General features: G+C 42.7%; 1 protein-coding gene across 1 annotated transcript in view; it reads right to left on the reverse strand.

Moving 5' to 3' along the window:
• The window catches only part of bsna (bassoon presynaptic cytomatrix protein a), a 122,061-nt gene that overhangs the window by 18,094 nt on the left and 78,284 nt on the right, over window positions 1-25,683 (reverse strand). Inside the window, exons 6-11 of the mRNA XM_070910281.1 lie at window positions 14,116-14,562; window positions 5,664-11,021; window positions 3,931-3,972; window positions 3,312-3,482; window positions 2,156-2,412; window positions 620-1,541 (exon numbers count right to left, since the gene is read on the reverse strand). Of these exons, the coding sequence (XP_070766382.1) occupies window positions 620-1,541; window positions 2,156-2,412; window positions 3,312-3,482; window positions 3,931-3,972; window positions 5,664-11,021; window positions 14,116-14,562 (7,197 nt within the window). The remainder of the gene's footprint in view (window positions 1-619; window positions 1,542-2,155; window positions 2,413-3,311; window positions 3,483-3,930; window positions 3,973-5,663; window positions 11,022-14,115; window positions 14,563-25,683) is intronic.

The following is a 25,683-nucleotide window of genomic DNA, read 5'->3' on the forward strand; positions in this document are numbered from 1 at the left end:
TTCATCAAAGTTATATTGAGGCCATTCAGTAATAATGCCTTTGGTAGGTTTTGACTCCATTGAACAATATAAAAGTGTGTCAAACTATTGACTAGAGGATAATGACTGTGTAAACTTGTGCTGGGGCCCTGTCCAAGGTTTTAAAACATTATCTAGGAAATAGTTTTTATTCTGTTGATAGCCCTAAAACCACTGAAGTACTATGGAAGCAAATTTATCCTTTTTCTGCAGCTACACTTAATCACAGTAGCTGTCCAGTACTGCAACTTCTGTAACTGTAACTGAATAATAATTGTTGTTGTTGGTTGGCACTAGACCTTGGCCTGTTGCTTACATACAATAAAGCACCATCTATTCATTGCTTTGTTTTTATAGTGAAGATGGCTTACAACTGAAATGCCTGCCCAGGTAAGCATTGCATAAGAGTGTAGTGTACAGTTCAAAATACGTTTTTGGACAATACATCACTTGAGTGCCAATCTCAAGAGATTTTTAACTGGACACCTATCTTATCTAGACTGTGTCCTGAATTGATTTTAATTGCTTAATTTTCTACAATTATACATGTATCTTTCAATGTGTGTTATTGCCTGTGTTAGCATGTTTTAAGTGACTTTACCTGGCTCTGGAGGGCTTGTTGTTGATAGAGGGACAGCCTCGCCTTAGTGTGCTCGTCTGTGGTGGGGCTGAGGGGCTTGGGGTCTGACATAGACCTTTGGGTGCTCTTGATGGGTCGGGGCACAGAGGGGTGTCGCTGGGGGGACTCAGCTGTGTAGGACTTCTGCTGAGGTGTGACATGGGCCTTGTTCAGCCTCTCGCTGGACAGAGAAGTTTCCAGCAGACGGTGAGGGGACACCGGGGAGACAGGAGAGTAGAGCACTTGTGGGGACTTGGGGGCTGTTTGCTGCTGCCGGATGATGCTGGAGATGGACTCGTTGTGGAGATGGTTGTGAGGCTGGTAGTTGATGTCGAGCGGGTCTGGGCGTCGTCGCTCGAACTTGGCTGCGTTTGCTGCAATGCGTTGCTGGGTCAGAAGGTCGACAGAACTAGATTGTTGCATTCCTGTACTTGTAGAAGAATATGGACTGACTGTGGTTGGTACACTGAGCTGGGGAGCAACAACACCCTGCGACTGGGTTTCTGGATCAGTCTGGCATGCTAGAGACTGTCCTTTTTGCGTCCGCTCAGGTCCAGAGATGTAGTGCACAATCTCTACTTTATTTGGGTCTGATACTGTCACATGGATTGCTGGAGAAACTCTTCCTAGGTGCTCCACTTCAGTCTGGCAGGACATTTCCCTGATGGTCTGGATGGCGATACTAGAGGATACCATCTTGGGAGTGTCGGTTTTGGTGTCAGTAGCTGTGGCGGTAGTGACGGCAGCACTGCTGCCAGTGGCACTGGACTCAGAGTGCCGGGAGAAACGGGAACGTCTTCGACGGACTGGCTGCTCCGTCTCAGCATTGTCTTCGTCGTCATCTGTCTGGACGGAGCAGTCAACGCTGCGACCACGCCTCCTCGTGCGATGGCGCATCATGTACCTGGTGATGAAGAGAAGAAGAAAACAATAAAGAAGAAACAATAATGCTTTATGTTACGGCATGCATATTACATATAAATATTTTGTACATAACAATAAAATACTTTTTGGGTACCTGCCAGTACCGATTTGTACAGCAATAATTACCACAGTTATTTTTTTTGTGGGATTGTGGGAAAAACAGGGTAACACTACTGATATGCTGAGGAAGCTAACATAAAAACACGTCCTCAGACAACAAGTCAAGAGTTTGAGACAAGAGTTTGAACATTTACCAATACTGGATTATATAGTGCTTACACTGTACACAATACAATGCTTTTTGGCTTTGAAACTCTCAGAAATGTGGTATCTGTATTCTGTATGACGTTGTTTATAAATTATTCATAAAATCTGCATCTGCATCTCAGCTTGTGTCTTGTTTTCTAAATACAAAAAGATGGAAAGTAAATAGGAAGACTATCAATGTAATCCTTGCCTGATAAACACACACACACACACACACACACACATCTACACCCACATCCGCCTACACTCACTTAACACATATCTATGTATCTGTCCACTCACTCACTCCACCCACCAACACACACACACACACAAACACATTTCTACCTCTCCTCCCCATCTTCATCGTCTGTCTGCACACAGCTGTCCACGATCCTGCGGTGTGAGCTGTAAAACACCACGCCATCTCCCTCCAAGCTGTCCCTGCTCAGCCTGGTCATGGAGCTGTGTTTCCTCATGTTGCTCCTGGTCTCCATGTGCTCATCCTGGCTCCTCAGACACATCTCTGATGACGAGTTGGGTAGGGAACGGGAGCCCATCTGAGAATCAAAGTAGGGATGCAGGGGCTGTCCATCCACATCCAGCTTAAGAAAAAAAAGGATTGTTTCAAGTTTATTATTAGTTGTTTTACCCCCTCACCCATCATTGATTTAATTGAGACAGAATAGGCTTTGAAATTGCACCTCATATCAAGATCACAGAGGCCCACCAAAGAACTGGCTGAGTGCAGACATATATGCAAACATTATGAGGTGTAGCTTGAGAAGTCAATTCAGTTAGCAGTTACACTGATCATTTTTAGAAAGCACATCATAATTATTTTGCACACTGAATTTGGATGTTCTATGAGTCTGTGGTGGCCAGTGCCATCCTCTATGCTGTTGCATACTGGAGCAGCAGGCTGAGGGTGGCAGACTCCAGCAGACTCAACAAACTGATCCACAAGGCCAGTGACGTTGTGGGGGTGGAGTTGGACTCTCTGATGGTGGTGTCTACCTCATTATTTATTCTTTACATTTCACCAGTGCAATATATATATATACGCATTGTTATTGTATATATATTTTTTACTTTTATTTTTCACTTAAATATTGTAAATGTGTATATTTTTTATTTTCTATTTCTTATTTTTGTACATACTCTTATTTCTAAATTTATGCTACTTTCTACTCTTGAATGGGAGCACCGGTAACTGCATAATTTCCCCCCGGGGATCAATAAAGTATTTCTGATTCTGATTCTGATTTTATTCGTCAATTGATTTTACAGACAAGTCTATCAGAATCAGAATCAAAAATGCTTTATTGATCCCCGGGGGGTCTATGCCAGGGTTCAGGCATGTGCAGGCAGGTGTCAGGCAGGCCAAAAATGTATTAGTGAGAGCTTCTTGTGGCATGCGTCCTCTGTATTTTGCACTCTTCATGCCATAAATCTAGAGTTTGTCACATCACTTAAACGCCATCTGCCTGTCTTCTTCACTCACCTGCATGCCTTGAGCTGCAGCAGCTGCTTTCTGTCTCTTCTGCTCTACAAGCTGCTGCTGGAGCTGCTGCTGTAAAGACTGGATCTGGTCTAGCTGGGACTTCTGCTGGGCCAGCTGCTCCCTCTGGAGAACAAGTTGTTTCTCACGTTCTTGTTGCTGCTGCTGTAGAACCTAAAAAATGTTGGTGGAAAGGGAAACATAAAGAAGCACACGTCGGCAAAAAGAGAGAGAGAGAAGATGAGAAAAAAGTATGGAGAAGCATTGCACAATAGAGAGGTGAGAGAGGACGGGTTGAGAGGAGAAGAAATCATAAATCAAGGAAAATAAACGATGGAAGAAGGATGGATTAGTTTTGAAATTGGTTCCAAGTTAATCAAACTTCTATGTATAGCAAAAACCAAGAATGGAAGCGCAACATAAATCAATTGCAGCATGTACTGATAATTGCTGTTGCCAGTCATATAATGCTCATAAGAAAATATTTAATGCATCTTTGTTGTTGCATAAATGACAGGCCGGTGCAAATAAGGAGATAGGGTTTTTGCTTATACTGTAGGTTATGAGATGCATATTAAACATTCCATCTCTAGTTCATTCTCATTAAGGAAGGCTTCCACACCTGTTTAACAGAGTTAACTTGAAAGATTTTCAACTGCTTGTTCTATCAAAAAAGAAGAAAATTGTCATGTTATCCCTTCTGTTAACTGTTCAAACATCTTCACAAGGATTTAGGAGCTAAGAAAAGTGCACAAATCAGACCAACAAATGGAACATGAAACCACTTTACAAACAAAATTTGAGCATCATCGGTTTCTATCACACATACATACAACAGGTATGTTCATGCACACTTCATATAAAAATATCAGTAGTGAAGAACACAGCATGCAGACTATAGAACTATATTTTTGTAATGCAGGATGCAAGCATTTCTTTGAACAATAAAATCAGTACCATCAATCATTACATGAAATAGCATTTTCTCTAACAATGACAGAATTTTAACACCATCTTCTGAAGGGAATGGTCACTTTGTCCAAAAATCTTTAATAAAACTGTCACAGTTTGTTACATATATGCATTTTTGAGGAAGTGACAGGAGACATGCATTGAAAAATATGCATAAATGTATATTGTATGTTAAATTTGTTTGTTTTTGGGGGAATGATGTACTTTATCTTGTAGGGCAGGTCCATTTAGTGGTTTCACATTAAATATGTGACATTGAAAGAACAAAAAAATTTAAATTAAAGCTGCAGGCAGCGTTGAACTGGCCCTTGCATCCACGTGCGACTCGGAGGAGTTCAAGCTGTGCTCTTGTTACTGGAGGCCGACTGACACGGCTCTGAATCTTCATGACTTTCGAACACTGCGGAGTTAAATATCACTTCCTGTGTCCACTATGTGGTGCTAGAGAACATGCACCAATTTTGGCGTTATGTTGCCAAAGTAAAGTGTGGTCCACAAAATGTAAATTTTATTCAACTTGAATGATGTGTGATGAAGTGTAGACCCCACAATGAAAATTAGATGTAAATCTAATTATGTTTGTCGCATATGGCTTGCTTCCTGTTGCAAGTACTGCTTCATGTTGCCAGTAGGTGGTGCTATGACTAATACTCAGTACTGACATGTAGATGTCTTCAGGTCTGGACTCTTATCAAGCCTGTGGATTTTGGGGTGGATTGGGAAATGTCAAGTCAAGTTACAACAGCTTCCTGTTTCACAGCAAAACATGCAAATTGTTCACCTCGCAATGGCAACGGCGCTCCATGAAAACTCAAAATCTTTGCCAATTGGCATCGTGAAAGTCTTCACTGAACAGAATTTGAGGTGACTCCTGTAAGATTGCAAGTTTGTAAAAGCAGAGCGCCTAAAATTGCACACTAAATTCAAAATGGCTGATTTCCTGTTGCATGTAGGGCATGGCATCAAGGTTTTTTTTGTAAGTCTGGGCATATTACATATGCCTACCAAATTTTGTACATGTTCATGTGAAACATGCCTCAAGGCCTACTTTGTTGAAATTTTGTAGGGGGCGCTATTAAGCCATATTGCCACACCCAAACCCAAGACCCACATTCCACGAAAGCTCAAAAGTTATTTAGCATCACACATGTCTTGAGGTTAAGCCTTGATGATGATGATCTCTTCAAAAACAATAGGTTCCTTGCCCGGGCAAGGCCAAAGTGCTCTGGCCCGAATAATATAAAAAGATAATAACTCAATAAGATACACCACAAGTAACTCCACCACAACACAAACCAAAATAGAAAGCAAAACCAACAACCACAAAACATCAAACAGGACAACTATCAAACTCTCCATTCCGTCTCCTGTTTGTCCCTCTACCTGTTCCTTGATGCTCTGCAGCTCCTGTAACTCTCTCTGCACCAGTATCTGCTCCTTCTCCCTGTGCAGCTTCAGCTCTATCCTTTCCCGTTCCAGCTCCTCTTGCAGGCGTAGTTGCCGGAGTTTCTCCAGCTCCACGCGCTCCCTCTCCATCTGTAGGAGCTGCTCCTGCTGCCGATGCAGCCTTTCTGCCTCTGTTTCATCCTCCTTGTGTATGGCACCTGGTGGAGGGAAGGGAGGAAGACCCCCTGGAATGGGTGAGCCACTGGCGGGGGCAGAGGGGCCCACTGGAGGTTGGGTGTAGCCATGATTGTGTGAAGAAGCTGAGGGTGGGTACACATGGGCTGCAGGAGAAGGCTGTTGCGGCTGCTGAGCAGTTGTCACCTGTTGCTGTTGTTGTTGTTTTTGACTGTTCAGGTGTGCCTGGGACAAATTTATTGGCTGCTGCTGTGGCTCCATTGGTATGACAACTGTTCCTTTTACTGAGGTGACCTCTGATGATGAGGAGGTCACTATGGCACCTTTACCAATGTAAACTGGTTCATCCTGCACTGTAAAACTAGTAGTCATGGAAACAGACACTGGGGCACTTACTGGTGCTGAAGTTGTTGCAGCAGCAGCAGTAGTGGCTGTAGTTGACGTTGTTTGGAGAAGACCTGGTGCTGGGTAATGGACTGGAGCTGGCATTCTGGGGCTCATTGGTAGCCTGCTAAGACTGGATAGGGGCACAGGTGTCATGTTGGCAGAGGGGTATGGCCTGTAGACCCCCCTCAGTAGCGGGGGAAGAACAGAGGCAGGCTGTGTTGTGATGGGAAGTGTAGAAGCGATGGGGGTTTGAATGGTGGAATAGATCATCCCATCAGAGGACCTAACAGCAGCAGGGTACATGGCTCTGAGACTGGCCTGCCTGGCATTGATAAGGTTGGTTAGCGCTTGACTGTGGGAGATTGGTTTCCCATCTAGTCCAAAGAGGAGATTTTGTCTCATGCCTAGTCTTGAGGTCCCAGGCCCAGTTCCTCTCCCCAAACTGCCAAACTGCATCAAGTCTGGGTTGCTTCCATACCGATCTATGGAATTGAGTGCCGCACACATTCGGCTTATCTCCCTGGCAGTTGTAGCACTGTACTGAGCCAAGTTAGCTTCTTGGAAGCTAGCAATATCACGAGCAGAGTAACCATAGTCTGAACTAATGTTAGACAAGGAATTATATCTCCTTATAGGCAGTGTTTGGGCTGTGATGTCTCCTCCATGCCGTAAATCTGTATAGGATCCATACTGCATCCCCATATACCCTCCATAGCCCTGTTTCATAGCAGTTAAATCCATGGCAAGTTCTCCTGAGGCTTGGAGGTGTGGTTCTAGTTTAGAATGGTAGGACTGTAGCCCAGCTTCGGCTAGGTTTGTGTCAGACATTGAAGGCTGTAGCCTACCAGGGAAAAGTAATGTGTAGGCCTTACGTCCATCCATTGAATACTCGTGATAATTTCCGGGTTGTTTTTCTTGGTCAGACTCGCAGGTGAGAGCTGGGGCAGATGGAGGCCTTATGCCCTCTTTCTCAGAACCCCCAACACAGCTTCCACCAAATGGAAGTCGGTAAACAACATCACAGCAAGCTGGTTGGTTGTCAGGTTTAATTTGGCCTCCTTCCAGATCCATAGCATCCTGTCCTTCTTCTACCGTCACCAGCTGAGTTACTGCCCTGGCCTGCTCTGGCCCTCCGTCCATCTGCACTATCAGGGTATGTGGTGATTTACCTCCTGACATCAAACCAGGAGGACTTGGCTTCCCTTTCAGCTCAATGGGACCAGTGCCATACAGCTCAGGGTTAATTACTGGTGATACAGCACTGACCACAACTGAGGCAGTGCTATTCTGGCTGACTACCAAGTCTTTTTTCAGTAAAGGTGAGATCTGGCCAGTAAGGTTGTACCTGGCCAAAGCAGATGCCTGTTGCTGCTGCTGTTGCATTTGATGGTGCTGCTGCAACTGCTGCTCCAGGAGCTCTTGTTGCTTCTGCAACTTCTCTTGTTGTTTTTGTAACTCTTTCTGTTGGACACTGAGATCTTCCAGTTTGGCATCAATTTTTGGTATTGATGGGTCAGTTGGAGGTGAAATTGGTGGTTTGTTCTGGGAAAGACACACGGCTGTACCCATACCATGACCCAGATCCACTCGGTTTTGATGGGGATCACCATAGACTGTTGGCTGTTTGGGCTGGGTCATGAACATAGAAGCAGCCACAGTGACACTGACAGTAGTTGGTGTGGTGGTCACCTGGGTGTTAAGGTTCATAATAAGTGGCTGTACAATTGTTGAATGTCTGCTATCCTCTGGTCCACCATGGTATTTCCTGCTTTCAGTGGCCAAGGAGGTGAGATCCATTCCCTGGTCAGTCATGATAATAGGAGCAGATTTGGTGGCTGTTCTGAGGTCTACAACACTTCCACCTTGGATCATTTGGCCCTGCTCTACCCTAGAAGTACCTGGGACTGTAGATATTCGACAGAGGGAGATGTTATCCATTGACATGGACCCTCTTGTGTAAGTGCTGGCTGTTGTGACCATACTTGTTCCCACATTTACCTTCTCCACTCTTTGAGTTCGATAGAAGCTGCGTGTAGGAGACTGTTGGTAAGGTGGCGTGTCTGGAGGGCTGGCACATGGGGAGTAAGTGTCAAATGTTGATTGGCGGCTAAAATGGGTAGGCGAAGACAGGGGAGAAGTAGCAGTGTTGACTGTCATTGGCCTAGCTGGGCTTAGAGGTGGGGAGTAGGGGGCATCCTGGGAAGACTGCTGTCGATAGAGCCGTGGGGAAACCGATCGATGTGATGTTTGGGTTCCCTGAGCCATCCCTGGAGATGTAGGCCCAGATCCAGCTGACTCCATTCGTAATGCTGAATTGAAAGTCTGTGTAGAGAACTCAGCTGTAGCCCTTCTGGATGGTGAACGGGTGGGACTCTGTGGTGGTGGCGATGGAGAAAGAGGAGGACTGGTGCTCCTGTAATAAGTAGTATACTTGGGAGAATGTGGCTCAATTATTCTCTCAGTAGAAGATGTTGAACTGTCTCGCACTTGGACACCCCTGGACTCCCCTACCCTTCTGGTGATCACTTCTCTTTGACTGTAGGCCTGGGTAATCTCTGCAATCTTGCTGCATACACTTGACACTGTAGCTGAGGATGTGGCAGGACTTCCCGTGTGTCGACCATATATACCAGATTGAGTAGATGTCATAGTGTGGCTTGAACTAGTCTGAGAAATAGTCACTGCATCTCTGGCATACACTCCATAAGCTGCAATGGTGGTGGCAGCCACTGTTGGAGTTATTCCATTCTTTCCTGCTTGGCTTTTGATCCTGTCTTTGTGTCCATCCTTTGCAGAGAAGTGCTGTGTTACTCGGACATCAGGAATCCGTCCTCCAGTCTCAGCAAAGGAGACAGGAGCTGAGATCTGGGTGGGGCTGGTCCCTGGAGTTAAGAGAGCATTGCTTTGCTCCAGTAGCTTAGCAAAGGCTGGGCCTGTGTCTAGGAGCTGTTTGTCTGGGTAGGAGCTCTCAATCTCTATCTCTACTTGCTCATCGGTGGCCTGCTGCATCTTGGTGATGTTCTGAGATGTTTGTCGGATCTCCTCATAAATATCTGTTTCTGTCTCTGCTGCTTCATTGTCATATCCTGTTTGATCTCGTGCATATTCATACTCATCATCATAACCTTGTCCATTAACGTCCTCCTCGTAGTACTGCCCGTGTCTTCCATGTTGTTGCTGCTGTTTCTGTTGTTTTTGAAGCATCTCTGCCTTCCTCATCATCTCCTCATAAACCTCCTCAGCACTCTTTAATGGTTTGGGGGTTGAAGAAGCTGTAGTGGTTGTTGTAGTTGTTGATTTCTCTATTGGTGAGTAGAGAGACATGAAGGTTGGCAGATTGTACTCACTGCCTGACTTGTAAAGTTTGGATTCGTATCCCTCAGCCTCTGAGTCCAGACTCTGAGGGGAATATTCAGAAGCAGAAGAACGATGGAGCTCTTCCATTTCTGCAGCTTGTCTCAGCTCTTCTGTTGGAGAAGCATCTTCAATAGGTGAGAGATTGCTAGGTGGCGTCTTGGACCTCTCTCTGCGCCTCTGAGCCCTCAGCTCCTCCTTATCCCTCTTGGTCTTTCGTGCTGTGCTCCTAATTCTCTGTTGTTCCACCTCCCTCATCTTCTCCTGCTCTCTCAGAAGTTCCTCTTCCTCTCTCAGCTCATCCTCCTCTGAAGAGTCTTCAATGGTGGGAAGGAGAGGGCCGTGGGAGCGGTGGCGTGCTTTCCTCTGCTGCTTGGCCTCTTCCAACCTTTGCCTCCTGCTGGGGCTACTGTCACTGTCCTCCTCCATTGATGAGATGGAAGTAGGAGACTGGCCTGAGCCATATGAGGATGAAGTGGCTGGCAGAGTGGAGGAGTAGTCACCCCTAGAACGCTCCTCAGGAGATCCTGTCAGGCTCTCCATCTCTAGCTCTGGCTCCCGGTCAAGGCTCAAGTCATTTTCATTGCTCAGCTCCATGTCTCGGCTGTAGCTACTGGTGTTATTGAGTTCAATAGTTTTGAAGCGCCTCAGGCCTCCTTGCGAGGCCATCACGTCTTCCTCACCCTCCTCCACTGAGCCTTTATAAACATCGGTAGAGCTTTTAGTTTCCTCCTCAAAACTGCTGGAGTGGTGCTGAAGACGTCTCTTCTCTTTCCCTGAGTCAGAGATGATGTGCTTATGATGGCTTTTCTTGGGTTTCTGGTAGCCATATCCTTCGTCTTCCTCATCTTCCTCGTCTTCCTCTTCCTTCTCCTCCTCCTCCTCCTCCTCATTTTCTTCATCAGCGCTCATCTCCATTATTTGTCTCCTCATAAACTCCTCATCTGTCATCTCTGTGGGCTCGGCCTCTTTTTCCTTCTTTTTCTTCTCCTTTTTCTCCTCCTTCCCTTCCTTCCGTTTACCTTCCCAGTCTCCTCCATCCTCTTCTTCCTCCAGTACATCTTCTAGTTCCTCATCAGAGTCGTATGCATCAGGTGGGATTGACAGGGAGCGTGGGCGCTGCTTTCCTCTGTCATCCAAATCTCTGTCTCTGTGCTTTCTCCCCCTTCTGTCCACTTTCTCTTCAGAAAGGCTTTTCTCCAGCAAAGGCCTCATGGAGCTTTCTAGCTTGGTGATTTCAGAAGGGCTTGGTGGGGAGCCCCGCCCACTGATCCCCCTCTCACTCAGCTTCATCTCCTCTTCCTGGATTAGGCCTGTGATTTCACTTTGGGAGCTGGAGATGCCATCAGAGGAGTAGCCGGTGTCACTGAGGCTCTGAGGGCTGCGTGACAAGTCATGGGTGCTGTTGTTTTTTGTATCCTATAGAGGGAAGTAGAAAGAAACATGCATTAGATTTGTGGAATCTAGGATAATTTGTTGATGCTGGATAAGCACATCAGTATGCATACAATTTAAGCCCACATATATTTATATTCTGATTTTTAGGTATGAAATATATACATTATATATTAGATACAGTGCCGTTAAAAAGTATTCACCCCCTTCCTGATCTCTTCCATTTGCATACACTTAATTGTTTCAGATATTCAAATACAATACAATTGAATATAAGACAAAGACAACCTGAGTAAACAGAAAATATATATGTATATATATATATTCTTAATTTGAAACAGGAATGGATGAAAGTATGGTTCTCTTAGGTTTGAAAGTTTGGAGGCCTATAAAAAACATTTCTTGGTATATTGTAATAAAAATATTTTTAATTCCACTGAGACAACAACTAAAAAGGTCTTTAGTTTTGGTTCATACGAAACCTAAAATCCCATAACAGAAATTATACTTTTTCATTTGATGAGACGTTTTTAAAAAGAAATCAGAGTTGTAAATGAGCTCATTAGATATGTGGGCCAAAATTGATTACAATGTATCCCGTAAAAAAGTTAGAACAAAGACAAAGTGACACGACTGAATTCACAGAGAACATGTAAGAGAACAGGCTTGAGGTTGTTATTCAATTAGACCATCGATGTTGAATTATACAGGAAAACAGTTACAAGTAGTTAAAGTAAAAAATGTAGACATTTGCCCTTCCTATTTCCAAAACTGTATAAACCATATTACATATTAGCTACCCTAACAGCTATGTCTGCCCTTTAAACAAAATCCTAAATAAATATCCTTTTCATTAAAATGTGGTTACAATTCAAATATGTAATAAAAGATAAAGTATGATGCAACAATAAAACTTGATCAAAAACATTCAGAGTATGGTCTGATTTTATTAAAAGGTAAATCTCAAATAATATAATAAATGACAGCATTAAGTCAAATGACACAATTAAACAGTTATCATAAAGTGGCTTATAATTTTTGGAGCCATTGATGGGAATTGGTTTGTCAAACTGTGTTTTTTAGGACTGAGAAAATGTCAGTAAGATTGTGAGGTTAATATGACCCAAACATAAAAACTACTCAAAAGTCATTCATCAATGGCTCTGTCTCAGTTGTTAATAACATGCTAAATCATAATCTCAAAGGGACTAACCTGGTAAATGAAAGGGGGATGGAGGAAACAACACAAAATAGGTAAAAATTATAGAATTCTTTTCTCGAAAACCTCTTACGATGGTGACATTACTTCAGAGAATACTTTATTTTGAGCTCTCTGCACATTAAATTCTTGGCAGCTCCCAAAATGGGAAGGGTCTGAGCCTTTGAAATGGTCCAAAGCAGCCAATCTTTGTAAATATTTTAGCAGGAGCAATGGCTGCTGCTGAGTAAGAAAAGGCATTATTTCATTCCCTCTGTGTTCCTCTCTCACTCTCTCTCTCTCTCTCTCTCTCTCTCTCCCCACGGCAGTCCGTAAATGCTGCCAATTGCAGCCTCAGCGTTTTGTGAGCAGGTGTCAGACAACACAAACACCCCAGGTCACATGGTCCATGTATCACATGCATCACTTTTATGTAAATCCTAGGTCTGATTCTGCTAGGGACAGTAATGTTTGCCGTTTTTCAAATGTGCAAGTGGACTATAATACTGAAGTCAACAGTTTAGTGTTGGGTCTAGTTTTGAAGTTTTCAGCCTGTTTTTTTATTGACCTGAACCTTCTCCCCACTTAGCCTTGTTCCAGACCTATGAATTGTTGACAACATCTACAATATCAGCGATTCAAATAGGTGTGGTGTTGTGCTCACTGAAGGCTGACCAGTAAGAAGAATGGGGATACTATCTTCCTACATAGCTAGCTAGCTAGTTTGATACATTCATGATACATTCATAGTTTCTAACAGAAATATCAACTCTTTAATCAACATATTTCTTTTATGGCACTTGAGTCTGATTATTAGGCTAACCTAGCCTTTGTTTCAATCTTATTTCAAGATAAATGGGTATCTACTGCTGTACAAGTTGGTACAATTTGAACAATTTAAATTTTTAGTAGAAAAAACAACAATTATTTTGAATGCCATCAACAATTACAACTCCTATATGTCCCAATGGCATAGCATTATGGTATATGTTTTTTTGAATGCTAAGAAAATACTGCTGAAATAAAATGAAGAATTCTTCCTTAATTTACAAAGTATTCAAATTTGGCAATCTAGTGTACTCGAATATTCTGATTTCACAGAATATTTACAGAAAATCCCAAGAACATGTTTCACCTTTTCTGAAATAATAATCAGTGAAACAGAGGGTAGCTGGGAAGGGGAGCAGGACTTTTGCTCTTTAAATTGTAAAAGAAACCATCACATTAGATCCTACCGTTGACCAGCTGCCTTCACAACGTCTGGTCAGATTTATGTTCAGGTTTTACAGTGAGGAACGTTAAAATATCTTGGGTCTGTTCATACAATAAGTATACATTTAAACATCGGTACAGATGTGCAGTGCAGTCCCACAGGACAAGATGACTCCAATAACTGTGTGTAAGAGTTTACTTCCTTCACTGTGTGCTTTCTTCCTGTCACGTAGTCTATATAAATGTAATCTGGATTACAACCTTGTTGTCATTTACCTTTTCTCATATCTTGACTGCAAGGAATGTGAGGTGTTTGGAGGTCCAACATGGGCAAAATCCTGTAGACTACACATATCTGGTGCTGAACAAAAGCAGGAGTGTCCATTAAGCTCATTAAGCTTGATGGAAAAACTGTATGAATGTTAAGCAGGGACACGCTGAAACAGCCATGCATACTCACTTGACCTATAAACATACTCTAAAAAGGTCACACAACAATAGCCATTTTGGTACATAGGCCTGTATGTTACTCTTTATGGTTTCCACAGAATATTCACTGAAAATCAGCCAAATTTTCTTTTGTATTTTCCTTTCATTGCATCTCTTTTAGTGCATTATTTTTTTGATAAAATTTTGGTCCTTTTCCATATCTTAACATACAGAGTAGTACACTGGACTAAAGCAATGTTACAAAAAAATCCAACTTACATCGTAGTGCCTGGACTTTTTAATATCCTTTATTGGTATGATCTGCTCTCCTTTCTTCTGGGAGGGTTTGGGCTCTTTGGCAGTTTGGTTCTCAGATTCGGTCTTGGACTTATCCTCTGTGGGTTTCGGCTGTTTCTGGGTCTCTGTGGTTGGTACTGGTGCCATAGCTGGTGTTGTGGTCTTGGTGTCGGTCGGTTGTTTGGCAGCAGTGGGCACAAATGGCCGGCTACCACCAGTTCCTGCATGGGGTTTCTGCGTCTGGGACTGGACTGGCCTGGGCCCCTGCTGATTGGTGGGTTTGTGGAGAGGGCTTTGCTGACTGGTTGGCACCTGGCCCATTGGCTGGTGCTTGGGAGACGGATGAGATAATAGAGGAAGAGGATCATCAGGACCGCCTCCGGACATCAGCCGCTGGGTCTGGCAGTTGAGACATAACCACTCCTTTTTCTGAAACACAGAAAGGACCAAAACAGTTAATGACAACCAGCCTGTTTTCCACAATAGTACAGAAATGTTTTGTTATTATATTATTGCTATAATGTGGTCAATTTCATGACCCTCCCTTATTTTGTTATAACTTCTCAAATTCCAAAATCTTCCTTCAAGCTCATTGTAAATGCTTTGAATAGGCTGTTTTAAGGTTTGAAAGCTGCTACACTAACCTGGGACGAAAGGCACTATTGGGTACTATAACAAAATCAGAGAGGGAATATTTCATAAGAATACACTTGAAAGAGCAAATACAGTAATCTTTTGAATGAAATGTTGCTGGCTTGAATACCAGGACTGTCAAAAAGAGGGTTAGGGTCAGAAAATGAGCATCGAAATCAACTGTGGCGGAAAAGACTAACAAAAGATCTCCAAGGCTAATTTGAATAAATGAGTCTTCAGCTGCTTTTTAAAGGTGCTTAGTTATGCTTAGTCTATAGGAATGGTGTTCCACATTGTTGGAGCCACCACTTCAAAAGCATGGTCACCTTTTTTTTCAGTTGAGAGCGTGAGATAACCAGTAAGTGACCTAATGGATGGAGCAGGTTCTACACATGCCTGACCATGCAGGGCTCTATATGTGAAAAGAAGGAACCTTAAAATGAAACCTGAACCTGAAGATAAAATGGGTGTGACATGAGTCGTCCTGCTGGACGTGGTCAACAGCCTTGCTGCAGCGTTCTGGACCATTGGACGACTTGCTGAGGCTGGTGAAAAGGGAATTGCAGTAGTCTAGCCAGGATGATATAAAAGCAAGAGTGATCATCTCTATCTCAGGTTGTGATACAACAGACACAAGTTTGGCAATGTTTCTAAAATGGAAGAGGAGGCTGAACAACTGTATGTTTGAAATAAGCTGTGGCACAACCAGATTGCAGGGAGTTATTTATAATAGACCCAAGAACATTTTTAAGCATGGACGTTGGTAAAATATCTACAGGGCTTGAGGAAGGTTTCATACTGCCCACCAAATCTCTTGCAGAGAGATACAAGAGAGGCAGTCCAAAATTGATGGCCAAGTTGGATAAGCAGAAGGGAGAGTAGAAGAGGGGATGCTAGCCCTGCTAGACATCTCAGAGGTCAGTGGTACTCAGAGCAAAAATAATCAATATTTAAACCAAGCGTAAAAACAAGGTCCAATGCATGACCCGCCAGACACGTGTTGAATAAAATTAAAAGACTCATTATTATTAGGAAAATCAGCTGGAAGAAACGTTATCATTATGAATAATAAAATCACCAAACATAATAACTCTGTCCAACCTAATGAGAGAGGATAAAAAGTCACTGAAATCAGGCATAAAATAACTATTAGAATCTGATGCATAACAGTGGAATGAAGTTAATTGCAATGAACATCAATTTGATGATTGTGTATTTGATTTTGCATACATTTACCATATTGTAAAATATAATGATATTCAGTCAGCCCTAGTCAATGTAAACATCATATCCCAAATATAATCAAATATTACATATGATTAGACTCATAACCATGGTGCGATTGTGTGAACTCACTCACTCCCTACATTTAAAATATTTAGCAGGATACTTCTCTTGTGCCAAAGCTTCTCTACTTCCCTTCTGGTCTGAGTCATTCTCATCCTTTTTTATGTTTTCCTATTACACTTTGCACCTATAGTTTCTCTCTTTCCTCTCTTAACTACTTCTACCTTTCCCCTTATTCTGAGCTCTTAGCCTCCCTCTCTTCTCTCTGCTGTCACTCTCTGTCTGATTTTCTCTCCCTCCAACAGGGCTATTTTTACCCAGAATGCCATTGTTCTGCTTGAGCACACACTTCCCTAGCACTGGCTGATGCTTTAGGCAGCACTCTACTGCACCACACATACACTCATACTTACACACACGTAATCACATGATTCACATCAATGCAAAATGGAGGGGGCTTGTGTAGCTGAAGGCTAATCAGAAGGAGAGAGAAGATGACAAGCAGAAGGAGGAAGAGGAGGAGGGAACGGGAGAAGAGAAGCCCACTGGTTGGAGGAGAGGTAAAATGGGGAAGTGGGTGACACCGTACAGGCAGGAGTGCATGCACACACACAGTAATTCAGCTCAGCCTCAAGTAATGTGGCTCCCTGCTGAGTCTAATGTATCCGTCTTGAAGTGGGGGCAGTGGGGAGAGGAGATGAACAAAACAAGAGGATGAACCAGAGGAAGAGGTGTTAGTCAGCCGAAGTGGACAGAGACAGGTTCTGATGATGATGATAGTTTCATATATGTACCAAATGCTGTGTTGGAAATTACTATAAAACTACAAAAAGGTTAATCAGACTTTAGTTGCCATGATACTATAGGGTAAACAAATGAAATATGTTGTCAGTTAACATTTTGCAGATACAGTATGAACATTTGCGTCTTTGCAGATACATTCACACGAACCATAATCTGGGTGGCATTTACATTTCTTTCAGTACAAATTTGGTGTTGCAAATTAGGAGAGCATGAACATAATTTCGAGGGGACATGGTTGAGGGCTGTGTTGGATACAGTGGAGGTAAACAAGATGACTTCGATCTGTCTTCGTGAACCTCTCCCGTTTCACCCTCAAGACCTAGAATGGTTTTGGGATGCCTGACTCTCCTGTGTTTATTTTGTTTTTCTAACCTGTTCTAGCAGTCAGCATCAATTGCCAAACATCATTTGAAGTTTCAGTCGGGTTCATTTAAAGTCCCAACTTTACGTTTGCTTCATCTGAGAATGGATACATTTACCAGACTCAAAATGGTGGCTGAAACCGCATGCTTCTCTGTTCTGTAGACAAGGGAGAGCCATTGAACTCAGTTTCCCAGGATCCCTCACATTATCAGTGTGTGTGTGTGTGTGTGTGAAACCCCGCCCATGGACCCAGTTTTGTACTGGGTATAGAACATACTACTATTGGTCGAGTACAGCCCACGACTTATGACGTCATCTCATAATAATAATAATAACAATAATAATTTAAATAGCCAAAATGTATGATAAACCATTGAGACTTGATCAGTTAATCTGCTATCGGTTTCCATTTGTTAAAAGGGGGGGGGGGGGGGGGGGGACTTTAATATTAATTAGTTATTATTTAATATAATTGAGTAAAACCTAATTGCCCAAAATGGACATCCTGTCAAACTGAAAACTTCCAAAACTTTGTGTTTTCTTTTCTTGAACTGTAAAAATTAGAAGAAAAAAAAAAGTAATTTCCATAAAATATTTTCAGAACCAATCAAACACTGAGCATTGTCATATATAATTCACTTTCAACATATCATAATTTGTGTCTTCCATCCTCCTTGGCTTGCTGGTTTCTTGACATGCTAATTATTTTTACACTAACAACCCAAAACAACACTGTGTGAGTTTTGGGGGCAGGTATATTTTGAATGTTTGGCTGCTTGCTCTTTCTGCTCTCTTCTTCTATTTCTCTCCTCCTTCGCTCCCTGTCTGCTGTCCATCATTAATGATTTGTGTGTTGGAAATACTGCACGCGATTGATATCAGAAAAAAAGAGAAAAGCAGAACCAAAAAAAAAACACCTTGTCTGGTTAGGGCTGCTTGTCATGTTTCAGATGTCTATGAGTTGTTAGCTGTGCCACCAAAAATCCCCACCCCAAACTTCTTAGATGGTAGATTATAATAACTGGTCGAGGCCCAAAGAGGTAAAAGTGTCCAATATTTCACAAAGAAAACATACAAAAAATGTATACAAATTTGTGTAGCAGAACATAGTTTTCTCTCACAAATTTTGCTGAGAACAATTATGTGCTTTTACTTAAGGGACATTTTCAATGTAGGACGAGTACTTGTACTGGAGTATTTCTATATGTATTGTTAATCAGTGTTTAAAATGTGTTATAGCTGAAGTCACAGCAAAAGCAAAGTAAACTACTGATCATTGTTTAATGAAACAATTTTACATGGATAATAAAGTTGTTACAACGACTGAACACTAGTTATTCTTACATAAACTAAAACACAGTTTGTTGCAGGTTACCACCCCCAATATCTATCAGAGTGACTTCGTTTTTTTTGCTGCTGAATAACTTAAAAATAAATGAAATTTGAAAACTGAACTGAGCTGGTCTCTGTGTTCTTGCCTATTAATGTGACTTTACCATCACACCCAAAGCTGCACTTCTATTCAGCTGACATCGCCGTGTGTACCCAGATTTGAACCTCATCCTCAGTGGTGGGGGGCTGCTGGTTATTATTAGGATTTAATTGATCTGGCCTTGGTTTTTAGTATGAGAGAGACTGCAGCCTTTGAAGTGCTGAAGTGTGTACTTTGAAGTGCAGCAGGCACTTCTCCCGTGGACAGGAGCATTATGGGTAGGGGAGATTGCTGGCTCATCCCGCGGGGCGAAGGAAAAGACACGATCAGACGGATGCTAGAAATGAAGTTGGAGGAAAAATCTTGAGGAAGGTTTAGCAGAGGGCTTAGAGCGAGGAAAGGAGAGAATAGGGAAAGTCTTCCAGTGTGTGTGTGGGGGGGGGGGGGGGGGCTGAGGAAAGATGGAGAGAAAAACACAGAAAACAGAGAGAGAGTGATTGAAGAGAACTCAATGAGAGGGTGTTGAGGGTGAAATGAGAGGGAGAAGAAAATAAGAACCTCTCATAGCTCTGTTCTCCTCCTGTTTATTCCCACACTATAATGGAATCAGTGCAGGCACAAGACGAACTATACTGACGAGCACTAAAATGTTTTTTAGACTGAAATTACTCTGGTGTTTTAGTTGTTCTGTATACAACTTTTTTTCACATTTGCGGTAGCACTCCCCAAGATCTGTAAACAGACTTTGATGTGTAAAAGTGATCACACCTTGCCAATACCCCCAAAAAAAGCAGACCCAGGAGGGCAGAAGGAGTAATGTACAAAGCAGCATTGATAGAGAAGGTGGATCAAATGGAGGAGAATAGAACCGAAAAGGGAGAGGAGGAGGGAGAAGAGAATGAGGCAAAATGTCACAGTGAAAGAGGGAGGCAGAGGCAGTGGATGAGGATATTAACGAATTAGGAAGAGAGATGAGAGGAGAATGAGGAGAGAGAATAAAAGAGAGGAGAGCTGGAGGAGAGAAAAGAGAGGCGGATTCCAAAAATGTACAGTGAATTAGCTCTGCCTCATGAAACTGGCAGTTCTGGCTGAGAAATGCTTTGGAGCCAGGATTTCTGCGTGCATCCCTCTTTCCATGTGTGTGCTGGTGTGTTTGTCCAACATTTGTGTGTATGTTGTGTATGTGCCTGGATGTTACGTTGTGTGCTTACAGGCTTTGCTGCTTGTGTTTGTGAGTGTGTTTGTGTGTAAAGAGCATCACTGCCTCCCCAGAACAGAGCTGATGCATTGACATTTAGACAAAAACACAAGCTCTGTCTTTTCAAAGAGCAACTCTGTGAGTGAAGCGCACAGAGAGCTGACAGGGTCAGAAATGACGGCTCCTGCTGCTGTTGAGTACAAAACAGAAAGAAAAAAAAATCATAAACTGTCTCTGTCAAGTCACAACATGTCATTTAATCTTTAACTAGTCCTTAAAGCTACTCAAAGATTTTTAATGGAAAAACACATGGGCTCTAATCAGAAAACTGGGGCCAATTTCTGGTGTGGAAGTGTTGAATTGGAACAGAATTTAAGAATCACGTTTCTCCTAATCAGCAGTGAGTTATTGCTTCATCCAGAAAGTCACTTGGCCAATAAGTCATCCTAAAACAAGAACATATTTCTTTCCCATCAACTTCCCCACCAGGCACGAGAAGAAAAAGGAAAGACAGAAATGCTCGGATTACTGACGCAATGCTACCTGCTAATATACAAAATGCGCATATGCTCATACAATACCTGAAATATATGAGAACAAAATCCAACTTGTATAAAAGAACTTACGCCAACTGTATATACTGTAATCAATTCATTTTTTATGTATCCTCCTGACATGTAATTGGCTAATATTATTGTATCCCATCTTTGGCTGCAGTAGTTTAGAGTCTGGTTCTGCTCGAGGTTTCTGCCTCTTAAAAGGAAGTTTTTCCTTGCCACTGTCGCCAAAGTGCTTGCTCATGGTGGGAACTGTTGGGTCTCTGTAATAACATTATAAAGAGTCGGTCTAGACCTGCTCTATTTTGTAAAGTGTCATGAGATGACTTTGTTGTGATTTGGCGCTATATACAGTGCATCCGGAAAGTATTCACAGCGCTTCACTTTTTCCACATTTTGTTATGTTGCAGCCTTATACCAAAATGGATTAAATTCATTTTTTTCCTCAAAATTCTACACACAACACCCCATAATGACAACGTGAAAAAAGTTTATTTGAGATTTTTGCAAATTTATTAAAAATAAAAAACCTGAGAAATCACATGTACATAAGTATTCACAGCCTTTGCTCAATACTTTGTTGATGCACCTTTGGCAGCAATTACAGCCTCAAGTCTTTTTGAATATGATGCCACAAGCTTGGCACACCTATCTTTGGGCAGTTTCACCCATTCCTCTTTGCAGCACCTCTCAAGCTCCATCAGGTTGGATGGGAAGCGTCGGTGCACAGCCATTTTCAGATCTCTCCAGAGATGTTCAATCGGATTCAAGTCTGGGCTCTGGCTGGGCCACTCAAGGACATTCACAGAGTTGTCCTGAAGCCACTCCTTTGATATCTTGGCTGTGTGCTTAGGGTCGTTGTCCTGCTGAAAGATAAACCGTCGCCCCAGTCTGAGGTCAAGAGCGCTCTGGAGCAGGTTTTCATCCAGGATGTCTCTGTACTTTGCTGCATTCATCTTTCCCTCTATCTTGACTAGTCTCCCAGTTCCTGCCGCTGAAAAACATCCCCACAGCATGATGCTGCCACCACCATGCTTCACTGTAGGGATGGTATTGGCCTGGTGATGAGCGGTGCCTGGTTTCCTCCAAACGTGACGCCTGGCATTCACATCAAAGAGTTCAATCTTTGTCTCATCAGACCAGAGAATTTTGTTTCTCATGGTCTGAGAGTCCTTCAGGTGCCTTTTGGCAAACTCCAGGCGGGCTGCTATGTGCCTTTTACTAAGGAGTGGCTTCCGTCTGGCCACTCTACCATACAGGCCTGATTGGTGGATTGCTGCAGAGATGGTTGTCCTTCTGGAAGGTTCTCCTCTCTCCACAGAGGAACTCTGGAGCTCTGACAGAGTGACCATCGGGTTCTTGGTCACCTCCCTGACTAAGGCCCTTCTCCCCCGATTACTCAGTTTAGATGGCCGGCCAGCTCTAGGAAGAGTCCTGGTGGTTCCGAACTTCTTCCACTTACGGATGATGGAGGCCACTGTGCTCATTGGGACCTTCAAAGCAGCAGAAATTTTTCTGTAACCTTCCCCAGATTTGTGCCTCGAGACAATCCTGTCTCGGAGGTCTACAGACAATTCCTTTGACTTCATGCTTGGTTTGTGCTCTGACATGCACTGTCAACTGTGGGACCTTATATAGACAGGTGTGTGCCTTTCCAAATCATGTCCAATCAACTGAATTTACCACAGGTGGACTCCAATTAAGCTGCAGAAACATCTCAAGGATGATCAGTGGAAACAGGATGCACCTGAGCTCAATTTTGAGCTTCATGGCAAAGGCTGTGAATACTTATGTACATGTGATTTCTTAGTTTTTTATTTTTAATAAATTTGCAAAAATTTCAAAAAAACTTTTTTCACATTGTCATTATGGGGTGTTGTGTGTAGAATTTTGAGGAAAAAAATTAATTTAATCCATTTTGGAATAAGGGTGTAACATAACAAAATGTGGAAAAAGTGAAGCGCCGTGAATACTTTCCGGATGCACTGTAAATAAAATTGAATTGAATTGAATTGAATCTTGACTGTAAATTTTCAGGATAAATATAAACACAGCGCATAAAAATGTACTATTACTATAGTTATGAGTCAAACATGTCCTCATGTGACCAAAGGGTCGACACTTTTGTAGAGGCTCGCCTGGTTACCAGTAGTAACACACACACACAGACAGACAGGAACCACGTGTTAAGGTCTTAACTCACACCTCCTCTCACTGTGTGTGTGTTTGTTTTGACCCTGACTTACAGCGCGCTGAGTCAGCATCGAAAATCGCACACACTTTTTCTTGCGCACTGTGCAGCCAAACAGTGTCGAAGTTAGTCTGCACTCTACCATTGATAGGATTCGGAGAGGAGTGTCTTGCTCAAGGGCACATCAACGGGTACGGCTTCATCTGTATTGCAGAGATGGGTGTGATCTGGAAGGATCACATGGCTGCTCATTTGGAGTTAGCCACATACTAGCGTGAATGCTAGAGAGAGGGGATGACATGCAGCAAAGGGCCCGACTCAAATCAAACCCGGACGCTGCGGTAAGGACTCAGCCTGTATGGTACGTGCTTCACCAAGTGAACTACCAGGGCGGCGACACAGGGTATCTCTTATTTGATATTTCCCTGCTGTTCGATTCTCGCTTGAACCGGAAGTCGTTCTGGTCCGCCGTCCTGCGGGTCGTCCCAAAGCTCTTATTTCTGCCCCGAGGAGTGAGGAGGGATCTCTGAGGAGCCATGAGCGAGGACACACAAGAACAGCCTTCCCGAAAGACTTTCAGCTGCATGCCATGACAAATAAATACTCCCCCTACATCTGACATATTTGCAGACGTTAAGTGCCTGTTATTTTCTTCTTTGCAATAATTCTGGAATTCAGACGTGCCTACATTACGGATTCAAAAGAGCAAAAATATTTCATGCAAGAAGATGGGGATCCTAAACATGGTCATGTTTCAAGTTTATTTCATCCACAACCTGTTTTTTGTTCTGTCATAAATCTCATTAACAGCACCCTCCCAGCATATTTAATCATACTATTGTACAGCACACTTATTTATCGGACCTCAGGTCAGAAACTCTTACATTACATGGTTTAATTTGGCCAGGGCTCTGACCTGACACATGAGCCTACGCTCTTCTATGTCATAATTTTTTACACTTTTCTCTGTCTTAACAATTCAAACGACTAAAACATGTTTTCTTCTTAGCTGCAGAGATGGGGCGCATATGGAGTTCTATGCGCTATTGACTGTATATAAAGATGGACGACATGTGAAGCCAAAACATCTTGATCGCAGACGCAAGGAAAAGACACAAATGAGGGAAACGTGGACGCAATTAAGAGACTTGAGATGTACCCCAAGTGTGTGATTTAAGCCCTCAACTAAGAAACAGTGACCCAATCATCATAGTAACCTTGAGATACTTTTCAGCATGAGAGAGTGAGAGAATGAAAACGATATTAGGTTTAAAAATGGGGGCTGCAAAAGAGATTTAAGGAATAGTAGAAAAGCGTGGTGATTGGCTAATAATGTTTGATGCTGTTTATTTATTTTCTCCTACAGTGCAGTTGATTGTTATGGACAGGGATGTTTAAGAATATTTGCAAAGACTATCAACCCCCGTGCATTTGTTTGTGTGTCCATGTATGCGAGTGTGAATTCAGTGTGGTTGTTGGGGGATCTGCAGTAGCTCCAGGGACAACACGATCACTAAACAGTGATTATTTATCTCTGGGCAGTGGACATGCTGCCTGCCTGTCGCTGCAGCTCAGATAGGCATTGATTAGGTGTCAGTGTCAATGCTCTGCCCCCATCATTTGTTCATTACTAACACAGAGCAGGACAGAGAGGTCTAAGCAGAAACTGCTGTTCCACTGCAGCGAGGGCAACCAAACGTGAAGACAGATATGAAAGACAGAGTGACAGAGAAAAGAGAAAGACTGTCGTTTTGAAGGACAATTCCAATTTATTACAACTTTGGTCTTATTTTCATCACAATCAACCAGATAGTCAGACAGAGTGTAAACAAGTCAAGTTTAGATTATCTAAACTCAGCAAATTGAGGTTTAAAAATGGATTTTGTTGGCAAAACTCCTCAGATTGTGTGTTGTTACATTCAGTCTTGTGTTTTGCTTTGATCTAAAGAACTGAAGTGAAGAGAAAAGGGCTGCTCACAGATCAATAACCAATAACCATTAATTCACTCACATGGCTAGGAAGACCCCTGACAGTGCAATCAATACAGAGAAAACCAGAAGGGAGAATAAAGGGGGGTAGCATCCACCAATCCGTAATTACACACTGAGGAGAAACAAACATTCACCTGGTTTTACATTGATAGTTGCATACACTGTGTGTTATGTGAAGGGTATATTTCCACAATATCTGCCATATCACAACGTGACTATATTCTTTCATTCCCGGGACTTAGGGGAGGAAATCATCATCAGTTTCATCTTTGTGTGTTCAACAAAGGGATTGGTCCAGGATGTGTTTCACCTTGTTCAGAACAAATACTGGAAGTCGCAGCTATTTGTAAAAGCTCCAATGCATAAGCTAGATGCTTATTAAAAACAACCTAAATCTTCATACCTAAAAAAACTAAAAAGGGGCTTTTGTCAGTACCCTCCAAACTACGACGGCGTATTAGGGCCATTATAGGTTCAAAGAAAACAAAAAATGACGGAGGTGGAGGGGGGGGGGGGGGGGGGGGGGGTATATTAAGAGGAAAAAACATGAATCTTCTCTGAGTGGTAAATTTAGGAGAAACATCTCCAACATTTGCGAGAAAAAACTCAAGAAAAACAAAATAAAGAAAAGGAACCACATCGCTTGACTTCGGTGTGTTTACTGGGGAAACTACACCTCACAAGTTGCTGTATCAGTACCAAACTGGATGTTTGTTTTACAAACCCACTGCAAGAAAAACACAGACACAACCAGAGCTCCACATAATCAAGCCTCTATGCTTGACTGAAACTATTAACTCATAGTCCTTCAGAATTATGCATGTAAATGAAATAGCGTGCTAACTAGCTAATTCTTGTCTCATTTGTGCCCCAAGTCACTTCTTTTCCAAGCTACTGTTCCTGTCATATTTCACTGGACCTGGATGAGTGTAGTTTCCATGGGAACGCAGCCATCGAGGCTTTCATCATACAGAAGTAGATGCAACCCCGCCCCCCCCTCATCTCAGAGAATATTTATACGTTTTTTTCTCAACAATTTGTGAGTTTTTTCTTGTAGATTTAAAAGATTTACCACTTTAACCTCATTCCCCCG

Source organism: Enoplosus armatus, chromosome 8, assembly GCF_043641665.1.
Source record: "Enoplosus armatus isolate fEnoArm2 chromosome 8, fEnoArm2.hap1, whole genome shotgun sequence".
NCBI classification, from domain to species: Eukaryota; Metazoa; Chordata; class Actinopteri; order Centrarchiformes; family Enoplosidae; genus Enoplosus; species Enoplosus armatus.